This window comes from Oncorhynchus mykiss, chromosome 20, assembly GCF_057628025.1.
Source record: "Oncorhynchus mykiss isolate SJ-2025 chromosome 20, ASM5762802v1, whole genome shotgun sequence".
Lineage (NCBI taxonomy): Eukaryota > Metazoa > Chordata > Actinopteri > Salmoniformes > Salmonidae > Oncorhynchus > Oncorhynchus mykiss.
Window position 1 is genome coordinate 38,498,635 of NC_143041.1, and position 13,016 is coordinate 38,511,650.

The window sequence follows — 13,016 nt, forward strand, 5'->3', positions numbered from 1 at the left end:
GTTTGATATGTCTCTTTAATGTGATGTGATTGTGGTTGTCTTCTCCCTTCCCCGACACAGGGAGGAGGAGGTGTCTTCCTGCCAGGACCAGCTGGGAGACTTCAGGGCTGCAGCCGGAGCTCTCAGGACGTGGCTGGAGGAGACGACAGAGAAAGTCCCTGTGGTTCAGCCAACCAGCAGTGAGCAGAGTCTAGGAAAGGACCTGCAGAGAGTCAATGTAAGTCAGCAGACAGACTAGTCTTGTATTAGCTAGGCTCCCTCACTTACAGTATGTACATTATGGAAATGGTATGTTCTACCCAATGATGTACACAAACCCTGGATTGCTGAAGCCATGTATTAGCCATTGAGATGCTTTGAAGCCACCCTATTGGGACTCCCCATTAGGAGCCATTTATTGGCCATTGAGATGCTTTGAAGCCACCCTATTGGGACTCCCCATTAGGAGCCATTTATTGGCCATTGAGATGCTTTGAAGCCACCCTATTGGGACTCCCCATTAGGAGCCATTTATTGGCCATTGAGATGCTTTGAAGCCACCCTATTGGGACTCCCCATTAGGAGCAGGAATTCTAAAATGTCAATTAAATGTTTCAAGGACAAAATTCATTGTATTTAAACATTGTTTTGTTGTAGTAACATTAGTAATCTCAAAATATTACTTTAAGGAAAATGGTTTCATATAATTTTTATTTTATTTTGATGTTTATCTCACATAATATAATTTAAAAGTATGTATTAAGGTGTCTGTAATAGAATAAAATACATTAATAAATGCATTTCTATAGCTTCCAAAATATTTTCTACAACGTGGGGGAGTGCCAACATGGAGACACGCAGCGTCCCCTGTCAGTCATCTAGTGTATATATAAATCGTTGGTTCTACCCTGGTTCTTAGTGCAAAGAAGGACAACTGCATAGCTAGGTTACAAAGGACCAGGTGAATGTGCAACTTGTTCTTCAAATGGCCTTGATAGAAAAGTTGAAATAACTTATGTTCTCACGTCTCAAATCACAGGCTTGGCACTAAATGTGTTTTGTAACGGAGTCAGAGAAGTGCGGAGCGATATATCACTATTTTGTCCTCCCTAACTTCACAGTAGTTTCCATGCCAAAGTAATACAAGGATGTGAAGTGTTTTACATAGGAGTCGTCAGGGAAAAACGTCCAATCTGATTTGAACTGTTATAGTGTGTGTCACTGAAAAAACTATTAAAGGCAAGAAGAGAGTGACAAACAATAACAAAATAGGTCAAACATGAAAGATTAAAACACAAATCCCTCGATGCTTAATAACACATTGGCATATTGAATCATTTGTGTCACGAGAAAAAGCACAGATTAAAATGAAGTACATTTTAGTCTCGATGATGCAACGCTCCAAATGTCCTTTGTTTGGCCCTGCCTCTCACAATAAACACTCAAGACATACTCATTCAGTGTTCTCTCGATGCAGGTATGAAAATTGCAGCCCTATTCTGGATGGCGTTGTGTAAACTATGTTATTGGTTTGATTGATCTCTTCTCAGGCTCTAATGGAGGAATGGACAACCAAAGGCTCTGCTGTCCAAGATATAAATAGCAAAGGATCTGCACTATGTAGCCTCATCAGTGCTCTCACATCTCCAGCCAAGACCAAGATGTCGCATAAGTCAGGTACTCTCAAAATGTTTGACTCCCTCGGAGCAGTTTGGGTAGTGTTCAATAATGAGAAAACAATGGAACTGAGAGATTGTTGATTGCAACACATTTTGCTACACTGTACAGATGTAGGATCTTAATTTGATCACCCTGTTCCTGGGAAACTTTCCTGCAATGCTGTATTTTAGGTTTAAAAGGGCTTCTGAAGTTTGTAATACCCACTTTAAAGTTTCAGACTTGATTTTGCCTTACAAAAAGATGTATCAGCCCCTACAAAAATGTTCATTAATTATAATCCACAGAGTAATTCACATTTTCTGCAGAATTGTTTCCCTCTGTAGCAAACTGGCTTCTTCTTTGGGGTGTTAGGCTGGGTTTCTGTATAAGCACTTTGTGACATCTGCTGATTGATTTGATTTGATGAGTGGCTCAAATTAAGATCCAACATCTGTACGCTACAAAACATGATCCTGATATAAATGTAACCACACTGATCATACAGTACAATGATCTTTTCCATGTATTAAACACACCAATAGAGTTTAGTTTTCTTTTGACATTTGTACTTAACAAATAAGATATTTTGCTTTTTATTGTTTTGCAACCAGCTGTTACTAACAGTGATGGCCCCGGAAACCATGCCTACCTAACTAATAAAGGTACATTTTCTCTACCAGTATATCGTGTTAGGAATGTATAAATACAGTGTTCCAGACCTGTACATTATCATAACAATATATCAACTCATCATCACAAAGGAACATTTAATGGCTTGTTAGGTTGAAATGATCTGTTTGAGGTCTTGGCTTGATCTAAAGGACGTTTAGAAATCCTCCACAAAGCTGGGAAGGATACTGTACTTATCCTTGGTTCTCCCTACTGGAAATGTCACGTTTTTAATCTTCTTTTTGCATTTCAGTGTTTTAAAACACGAGTTCAATACGTTTTCTATATACCTCCAATAATATAAAAAGTCATTTCAAACCATCTGTATTTAGATCACACTGCAAAACAATATAACACAATACATTCACCAACACATTTTTGATGTGTATACATTTCCAGTAGTGCTGTAACTACTTACAGCAATGCCTTGTCCAAGTTATTGTTGTTATGAAAGGCAACCTGTTTAGTGTCTAACACTCTAACCTCTAACCACACACAGAGCTGATGGTGGTACAGCAAAACATGTCGTATATCAACGAGGGCCACAAGAGTCTGGGAGAAGTGCTGAAGGGCCGGGCTACAGAGCTGTCTGTCCTGGTGCAGGAGGTGACAGAGGCCCAGAAGGAGACAGACACCATGATAACATGGCTGCAGGATATGAAGAAGACAGCAGCATCCTGGAACTCGGCGTCCACAGAGAAAGACACCATGAAAACACAACTGGAGCAACAGAAGGTAGATTCAGCCAAGGCCTGGTCTGCACAGAAACGTTCTACAGTGTACTACTTGTTGTCATTCCGTTTTATTGCAGTAGAGATTTAATCCATCCATCCAGTGGTATCATATAAAATACCACATTTTATTCATGGTATGCAAAATGCTCTGTGGGAAGCCAATGTTTCAGGCAGGCGCCTCTTGTCTCTAGTCTTTGCATCTCAGATTGCCTGAGGACCCAATAGGTCAAATATATGATGGTTTTAGTCAAGCGATATATCTCTCTTTTTCGCAGGCCTTTGAGGAAGACATGAAACAAAAGCAAGAGCAGCTCCAGAAGCTGAGAGAGAGGCTTCTCCATCTGATTGAGAAACACCCAGACTCTCCTGAAGCAGCTAAATGGAAGCAGATGCTGTCACAGATAGGTATGCAGCAGAGGAGGCTGGTGGGGGGGGCTATAGGAGGATGGGCTTATTGTCATGGCTGGAATGGCATATATGGAGTAAAACATGTGGTTTCCATATGTTTGATGTGTTTGATACCGTTCCATGTATTCCTTTCCAGCCATTACAATGAGCCTGTCCTCCTATAGCTCCTCCTACCAGCCTCCTCTGGTATGCAGTATGCACCATCCCATCTATCTGTTTCCATATAGTTAATATCTACTGCATCAATGCAGAGCGCTTTGCCTAGTGTCCGTCCAGTCCACACATCCTCTCCCCCTTGTCAGTATACCTGGCCTCCCCCTCACCTACAGACTTGGCACACTCCTACAGCTAAACCCTAATCTGTAGGGGCTGTGCAAAGTTCAAGTTGCAGGGGTGTTTTGTGCTGACCGGTGTTTGTTCTTCAGATACTGGCTGGGCGGATGTGAGCGGGTCGGTGGAGGACAGGAAGCAGCGTCTGGAGGAGTCCAACAGGAACCTGGACGTGTTCCAGACCACTGAGCCGCAGCTCCGCCAGTGGCTCTCAGAAAAGGATATGATGCTCAGTGTCCTGGGGCCCCTCTCCATGGACCCCAACATGCTCAACACACAGAAGCAGCAAGTCCAGGTACTTCACTATGGGGCATATTAGTTACCTTTGAAATTATAACCACCACGCACAGTTCAATGTCAATGTCCCTTACTTCAGACGTAAGCTAATGTTAAAGATTTTTTGTCTGCTGGCCAAATGTTAAGGTGTGCCAGAATGAATCAAAATCTATTAAGACCATTTTGCACATTATGTTCAGTATTAAACACCAGCCTTGCTCTTTATTAATTTCATGTTGACTTTCCCCTCTAGATCCTCCTGAACGAGTTTGACAGCCGTAAGCCACAGTTTGACCAGCTTCACGAGGCTGCTGCTGCTATCCTGAGCACATCAGGCAAGCAGGACCCCTCCTCTGGTGGGAAGGTGGTGAAGGATCAACTGGCCGCCGTCACCCAGAAATGGCAGGGCCTGACTGGGCAGCTGGGCCAGAGAGCCGGCCTCATCGACCAGGCCGTGGGGAAGTCAAGCCAGTTCCAGGATCTGCTGATGAGCCTGAGCCAGAGCGCCGCCTCACTGGAGACCCGGCTCAACAGCCAGCAGGCCCTTAGCAGTCAGCCTGACGTGGTGAAGAAGCAGCTGGAGGAGGCTAACACCATCTCTGGCCAGCTGAGGGAGGAGAGGAAGAGGCTAAAAGAGGCTGAGACCCTCTGTTCTGAGCTTTCTGCCCTGGTCACGGAGGACTACCTGAAAGCAGGCCTAGACAGGCAGCTGGAGGGGGTCAACAAGCCTTTCAAACAGTTGGAGGACAAAGCAGGTTGGGCTTTGATTTCATTTGCCTTAATTTTGTTATATGATATATCTTTCTCTTTAATGAGAAGCTTTAGGCTATAAAGCTGTGGTTTAATGTCTGAAAATTTGACTGCCATTGAAGGAATTTCATGATGTTGGAGGCATTGCCATTCTGAATTATAAATGTATGCTTTGTTCCTCTGCCTCTAAATCACATTAATGTACATGCTCTTCTTTAGGGAAGCGGATCCAGCAACTGAACTCCGCATTCGCAAGCTCCCAGCAGTTCCACCAGGCCTCCAAAGACTTCCAGGGGTGGATGAACGGAAAGCTCCAGGAGCAGTCTAAACCCCAGGCCATCTCGGCCCAGGTGGAGACCCTTCGGCAGAGCCTGAAAGAACAGAGTGCCCTGCAGAAGGCCCTCAGTGAACACGAGGAACCATACAGCACCATTGTCAGGGAGGGAGAGACCCTCCTCCAGAACACTGACGGGGCAGAGAAGCTGGCGATGCAGGGCCAGCTGGCTACACTGCGCTCCAACTGGGACGATGTGAAGAAGAGCTCGGCTGAGCGCCAGGATAAGCTCCAGGGGGCGCTGCAGAGGGCCCAGAAGTATCACGAGCACGCTGAGAAGCTCCAGTCCTGGGTCCAGGAGTGTGAAGTCAGGGAGGGCAGTGTCAGGCTCAGCGTGGACCCAGCGGAGGTGGAGAGCTCCATCTCCCAGCTGAAGGCCATTCAGAAGGATGTGGACAAACACAGAGGCCTGGTGGAGCAGCTGAACACTGCAGCTGACAGCCTCCTGGAGGTGGCCAACGCAGACACGGAGGCCGTCAGGGAGGAGAAGGCGGCCATCGGGCAGAGCGTGGACCAGGTCACGGAGGGGGTCCAGAACAAGAGAGAGTCTCTGGAGAAGATCTCACAGAGGCTGAAAGAGTTCAACGACACCCACAATGAGGCCAAGGGCCAGCTGGCAGGGGCTAAGAAGCAGCTAGATGCCCACACATCACTGGGGGTCCAGGCCTACAGCAACAAGAACCTGACCAACATGAAGGCCCAGCAGAAGAGCCTGGATGGAGTTAACACCCAGGTTGAGCACCTGAAGAGCCTTGCCCAGGGCCTGGTGGCTGATGTCCCCGAGGCAGACGGGGTGACCGACCTCCTACTGCAGGCCGACAGCCTGGAGAAAGAGCACGGCTCCCTCAGCAAGGATGTAGGGGAGACCTGCTCCACCTTGGAGGGCAAGCTGCAGGGCATCGGGCAGTTCCAGACCAACATCCGCGAGATGTTCACCCGCTTCGCAGACCTAGACGACGAGCTTGACAGCATGGCTTCTGTGGGCCGTGACCTGATCACCCTTAAGGAGCAGCAGGGCGGTATCAAGGGCTTTGTGGAGAAACTGCAGGAGCTGATGGCCGACACGACTCGGGGAGGGGACAGCTGTAAGAAGATGCTGGAGACTGAGGCCTCCCCAGACCTGCTGGGGCTGAAGAGAGACCTGGATGGTCTGAGTAAGCAGTGTGGCAAGCTGATGGACAGAGCTAAAGGGAGAGGGGAAGAGGTGGGGAGCACACTCACCCGTCTGGATGAGCTTTACTCCAAGCTACAGCAGTTCACCAACAAACTGGGCGGGGCTGAGGTCAAGGAGGAAGGTCACGGGTCAGTTGGCATGGAAACTGATGTCATCAACCAACAGCTGGAAGCTTTCAAGGTAAGATGCCAAGTAAATGTAATTCCTAGGCATTTACTGTATTATCAGTCTTGGTTGCCAACACATGGTGAATCCTCTTGGTTTTTAATGATGGAAAAGAATGTCCATGAATTTTCATTTCATGTCTCACACATTGGATACATTATAGTATCATGTTATTACAGCACATGCTATACTATTGTACTCTAGCGGGATCACTTTCACCAGCCCCACCACTCAACTAGATGACATAACCCTGCCAGAGAGATATCATCCTTACATACAGCACTGCCCTAAAATAACCATTAATAACACATATCATTACGTAGTGTCTGACAGCCTCTTGTAACACTTGGAGTAAAATAGGTACCACATTAAATCCAAGTACTTTAAAAGCAGGTAAACAGTAACGACACAACACATCAATAAACAAAGTGCATTAGAAAACCATTACACCATTTGACCATTTCAAGGCTCGCAGAAAATGTGGATCTAGCATTCGTCTGTCGATTGTTTCAGCACGCTGTGTTTTAGGGACCACCCATTGTAGACATGTGACTGATGACATTTTTCACTCTATTCAACATGTAACATTGGTGCACACTTCCTAAGTACTCTTGGCCAGCAAACGCTATTGGTGTGTCTGAACCCTCCCATACACCCCCTATGCCTCTGTTGTTCTCTCTGGAAATAAATCCCTGTGACTTTCTTCATGCAATAAATTATTTTGGGGATGCTGCATTAACCCATCTTACATTTGAGTCATTAAGCAGATGCAGATGCTCTTATCCAGAGCGACTTACAATAGTGAGATTTCAGATTTGTTTATACTGGTCCCCCGTGGGAATCGAACCAACAACCCTGGCATTGTAAGTGCCATGCTCTACCAACTGAGCCACACGGGACCAGTGGTATTGGAAGTTAAACAGCAGGGGCTCTCTAGGTTTCTGCTGGGCCTGGTGGCCTTGTGCGTGACCCTCCGTCTGTGGATCCCTCAGTATGTCGCTGAGCATCTGGTCCAGACAAAAGAGCTCTGACTGGCCCAGCAGCCATTGTGGTGGGTGGGTGACAGGCGACCCAGGGGCCAGCTTGGGACCAGTGGGATGTTGTATGTTGCAGTGGCTCGGGGTAACTGACTCCTACTCCCCTCTCCCTTTCCTTCTCCTCCCCTTTAAGAATGGCCTGGTCAGTGGCCACAAACTCGTTGGCATGAGAGGGAACAAGTGCTTTGTCTCATTATATAGCCCTACCTGCTAATTGACTGGTGTTTGAGCATCTGTTTCTCCTCCTATGTGTTTGAAAGAAGCGGACATGGAGTCTTAAAGTCTGTCTGTGGATGTGTTTAGATGGTGTGTCTGACGTTTCTGTGTCTACTTCCCTGAACTTTCCCCTTGTTGAATTTAACACTACAAATCAAATCAAATCAAATTTATTTATATAGCCCTTCGTACATCAGCTGATATCTCAAAGTGCTGTACAGAAACCCAGCCTAAAACCCCAAACAGCAAGCAATGCAGGTGTAGAAGCACGGTGGCTAGGAAAAACTCCCTAGAAAGGCCAAAACCTAGGAAGAAACCTAGAGAGGAACCAGGCTATGTGGGGTGGCCAGTCCTCTTCTGGCTGTGCCGGGTGGAGATTATAACAGAACATGGCCAAGATGTTCAAATGTTCATAAATGACCAGCATGGTCGAATAATAATAAGGCAGAACAGTTGAAACTGGAGCAGCAGCACGGTCAGGTGGACTGGGGACAGCAAGGAGTCATCATGTCAGGTAGTCCTGGGGCATGGTCCTAGGTCTCAGGTCAGTTGAAACTGGAGCAGCAGCACGGCCAGGTGGAATGGGGACAGCAAGGAGTCATCATGTCAGGTAGTCCTGGGGCATGGTCCTAGGGCTCAGGTCCTCCGAGAGAGAGAAAGAAAGAGAGAAGGAGAGAATTAGAGAACGCACACTTAGATTCACACAGGACACCGAATAGGACAGGAGAAGTACTCCAGACATAACAAACTGACCCCAGCCCCCCGACACATAAACTACTGCAGCATAAATACTGGAGGCTGAGACAGGAGGGGTCAGGAGACACTACACAGGGCTTTACGTTTCTGTGTCTACTTCCCTGAACTTTCCCCTTGTTGAATTTAACACTACACAGGGCTTTACGTTTCTGTGTCTACTTCCCTGAACTTTCCCCTTGTTGAATTTAACACTACACAGGGCTTTACGTTTCTGTGTCTACTTCCCTGAACTTTCCCCTTGTTGAATTTAACACTACACAGGGCTTTACGTTTCTGTGTCTACTTCCCTGAACTTTCCCCTTGTTGAATTTAACACTACACAGGGCTTTACGCTTCTGTGTCTACTTCCCTGAACTTTCCCCTTGTTGAATTTAACACTACACAGGGCTTTACGTTTCTGTGTCTACTTCCCTGAACTTTCCCCTTGTTGAATTTAACACTACACAGGGCCTTACATTTCTGTGTCTACTTCCCTGAACTTTCCCTTTGTTGAATGTAACACTACACAGGGCTTTACGTTTCTGTGTCTACTTCCCTGAACTTTCCCCTTGTTGAATTTAACACTACACAGGGCTTTACGTTTCTGTGTCTACTTCCCTGAACTTTCCCCTTGTTGAATTTAACACTACACAGGGCTTTACGTTTCTGTGTCTACTTCCCTGAACTTTCCCCTTGTTGAATTTAACACTACACAGGGCTTTACGTTTCTGTGTCTACTTCCCTGAACTTTCCCCTTGTTGAATTTAACACTACACAGGGCCTTACATTTCTGTGTCTACTTCCCTGAACTTTCCCCTTGTTGAATTTAACACTACACAGGGCTTTACGTTTCTGTGTCTACTTCCCTGAACTTTCCCCTTGTTGAATTTAACACTACACAGGGCCTTACATTTCTGTGTCTACTTCCCTGAACTTTCCCCTTGTTGAATTTAACACTACACAGGGCTTTACGTTTCTGTGTCTACTTCCCTGAACTTTCCCCTTGTTGAATTTAACACTACACAGGGCCTTACATTTCTGTGTCTACTTCCCTGAACTTTCCCCTTGTTGAATTTAACACTACACAGGGCTTTACGTTTCTGTGTCTACTTCCCTGAACTTTCCCCTTGTTGAATTTAACACTACACAGGGCCTTACATTTCTGTGTCTACTTCCCTGAACTTTCCCCTTGTTGAATTTAACACTACACAGGGCTTTACGTTTCTGTGTCTACTTCCCTGAACTTTCCCCTTGTTGAATTTAACACTACACAGGGCTTTACGTTTCTGTGTCTACTTCCCTGAACTTTCCCCTTGTTGAATTTAACACTACACAGGGCTTTACGTTTCTGTGTCTACTTCCCTGAACTTTCCCCTTGTTGAATTTAACACTACACAGGGCTTTACGTTTCTGTGTCTACTTCCCTGAACTTTCCCCTTGTTGAATTTAACACTACACAGGGCCTTACGTTTCTGTGTCTACTTCCCTGAACTTTCCCCTTGTTGAATTTAACACTACACAGGGCTTTACGTTTCTGTGTCTACTTCCCTGAACTTTCCCCTTGTTGAATTTAACACTGCACAGGGCTTTACGTTTCTGTGTCTAGTTCCCTGAACTCTCCCCTTGTTGAATTTAACACTACACAGAGCTTTACGTTTCTGTGTCTACTTCCCTGAACTTTCCCCTTGTTGAATTTAACACTACACAGGGCTTTACGTTTCTGGCTGTGGAACATCTTGAGGTGCCATTTCGCGACACTCGCATTAACATCTGCTAACCATGTGTATGTGACCAATCAAATTTGATTTGACTTGATTACCGTATGTCATACCACTGCTGTTAACATCAACAATATCCAGTAGGGTTGTCTGGGTTCTACGGAGATGGAAAGGGAGCCAGAACAGTAGCCAGAAACTATATTCCTGCAGTGGAAACTTCATTCCCGTACACATACAGACCTCCACAGACTCCTTCTCCAACGAACACATGAACCACTACGAGGAGATTGTACTCATTCAACACTGTTGTTCTTTTTGTATTTACAGTTTCTCTCCCCTCAGTCAAGTTTCTCTTGGATTTACACCATGTAGCTTGGATGTATAAAAACAATCATTTACAGTAGGCTCTGTATATAATTAAACAACAATTGTTTTATAAAACACTTTATTTTAACACGAGAGAGGAGAGGGAATGTAAATAAAACACCAACAACAGCATCATTGTGTCATAATATTATATTTTGTTGAAATATCAGTGATGAGTAAAACAGGGATACTCATGACGAAAGACTTGTAGCTGGAAAGAAAGCGCTCTAAAAGCCTGTAAATGCCGTGAGAGTTGGAGGGGGATTCACCTATATTCAGACTGGGACCATTTGAATGGTTGTTCATGGGCTGAACGCGCCATAACAAAACATTGCATTACATGTTTCACAGTACAGCATTACACACATCTAAGGAATTCATTTAATGTTGTACATTCACAAACATCAGCCTTCAGATAAATAAATGTCATATCAAATTATAGGTCTAGTAGACCTGTAATTTAATGGTCTGAATGGTAGCTGGAATTTAAATCATGTATGTTTGTGCTAGTTAAGAGGGTTTGACTGGTAACCATGAACCATTCCATAATGTGAAATACTACCAGCTGTCGCTGAGCAACGTGTTCCATGCTGGTTGTTCTCACCCTCTCGCCCTTTCATTGTCCGCTCTCTGTCTCGTTGGGTAGGCCTGCACACAGACACGTCAGCTGCTAGTGGAAAATCAACGCTGTACTCATTCATGCCACTAGTTTGCCTCTCTGAGAAAAAAAGTTCCCTGGGAATAAGGAATCACAAAAGACCCCTAGTTAATTCCATTACAGCACAAGGTATTTCTTAAAACCGGTTTGAAGCACGGAAACCTGTGGACACAGACGAGACCGAGACCAGAGCAGAATTTGATGTCTGCCATGTGAATAGGGGTTTCATGTAGTCTATAATAATCCTGCTGTGTGTCTTTGTAGATCTGGTACTTGGTGTATTGTGGGGTTTCATTGGCAGCTGTTGTGAATGAAATAAACATAAAAAGGTAGCAATACAGTCAGTGAACTGATTTTAGGTCAGGGCTCCCGAGACCATGGTTTCACTCTTATGGTTGTTCAGGAGATCTGGAAGGTTTGCTGGGGACGATTGGTGTATGTAGGCCTTCATGATAGTTAGTGTGAGCTCAGCTCTGCTGACAAAACCTGCTGGGGGTTGGGGAGATGGGAGACGTGTGAGGGCCTCTTTTTACTGCTTCTACTCAGACATAACATCAGTGTCTCCTGTGAACCTAAAAGGAATGTCAACCTCCTGAATCATAGCTATTCCTCTCACTGAAGGTGATGAGGGGAAAAGGGCCGTTGGGGAGACCTCATCCTGTAGCCTAGCTTACTCACTTACCCCAGCCATGATACACTCTCCCCAAGGTGGAACGTGAAATGTCCCAGAAGGATCTGAGTTGGTTAGCTACACATTGTTTTTCTGGGACGGCAGGGCACTTTCTATGGTGACACATTGCATTTTTCCGTTGTGTGTTGCGATTGTGATTCACCTAAGACATTGGAGAGATTCATTTATTCCTGTGTTTTTTAGTTACTCTTATACACAAGCAAAATAAGCTTTTGAATTTGTCTCAATGATTTGTCTAGTCCTTGATAATGGTTTTCGTTTCATTCACACCTGTTGTTGTGACTGATGAGCAGCTCCGTTGAAAGAGATATTTCATGTCTCAAAAAAATGTGGCCCTTCTGCAACCTTTGGTCTGAATAGCCTGTCCTTGTGAATATACTAAGAGTTCTGTGTAAGTGCTCTCTATATGTTTCGAGGGATACATGCAAGTCATTTGGATTGGTTGATGTCTATCCTATGTCAGTTGGAATGGGCATTTTTTATAGAGGGAAGTCGCTGTCATAGTATACATTTTTTAAAATCTTATTATGACCCATTTGTCATAAATCTCATTCTTAGATCAATATCCCAGTTTACTAAAATCCCATTGGATATGACAAACCAGTGAGCGTGGGCATGGAGAACTGAAACAGCGTTGGTCCCTGGAAAGAGGAAGGGCAAAGAGAGGAACACTCTCTTAATTCAATGTCTTGATTATGTCAAAAGTATGTGGGATTCAACTGCTGAATATCCTTTCTCTAAACCCCACAGATCTCTTTAACCGCTTATCAATCTTTATCAGCCTTCCGTTCCCCCGTTCTTTCTCCTCTCAACCACGGAGAGGGCTGGTGGTGGAAGGAGTTAGGATGGTTCAACGCCTCTCTGTCTGTGCTGCACACAGTTCAATAAACACAAAATGAATTCCTCTCATTATCTCTCTCTCTCTCATTTCCCCTTTCTTCTCTCACCCGAACCGGGTCACTCGCCATAAAAAAGCCACACCATGACATGGGCTTGGCAGAGCTGTGGGTGTTAAATTACCTGGGACCTGTGCCTCCCTCAGCATTCCAGAGTAATTAAGAATATCTGCAGGGTCCACAGCAACCATCCACAGGAAAACAACGGAGAGAGAACAGAG

At 45.2% G+C, this 13,016-nt stretch overlaps 1 protein-coding gene and 1 non-coding gene across 13 annotated transcripts in view; one reads left to right on the top strand and one right to left on the bottom strand.

Moving 5' to 3' along the window:
• dst (dystonin) overlaps positions 1-13,016 on the top strand; it is a 197,924-nt gene that overhangs the window by 144,374 nt on the left and 40,534 nt on the right. For all 12 annotated transcript variants that reach the window (XM_090213021.1, XM_090213020.1, XM_090213022.1 and 9 more), the window contains 8 exons: positions 61-217; positions 1,530-1,656; positions 2,250-2,300; positions 2,807-3,042; positions 3,317-3,446; positions 3,875-4,074; positions 4,309-4,810; positions 5,025-6,493. In XM_090213021.1, the coding sequence (XP_090069147.1) occupies positions 61-217; positions 1,530-1,656; positions 2,250-2,300; positions 2,807-3,042; positions 3,317-3,446; positions 3,875-4,074; positions 4,309-4,810; positions 5,025-6,493 (2,872 nt within the window). The remainder of the gene's footprint in view (positions 1-60; positions 218-1,529; positions 1,657-2,249; positions 2,301-2,806; positions 3,043-3,316; positions 3,447-3,874; positions 4,075-4,308; positions 4,811-5,024; positions 6,494-13,016) is intronic.
• Positions 7,304-7,379, bottom strand: trnav-uac (transfer RNA valine (anticodon UAC)). The gene has a single exon. It is a non-coding gene; the product is annotated as a tRNA-Val (tRNA).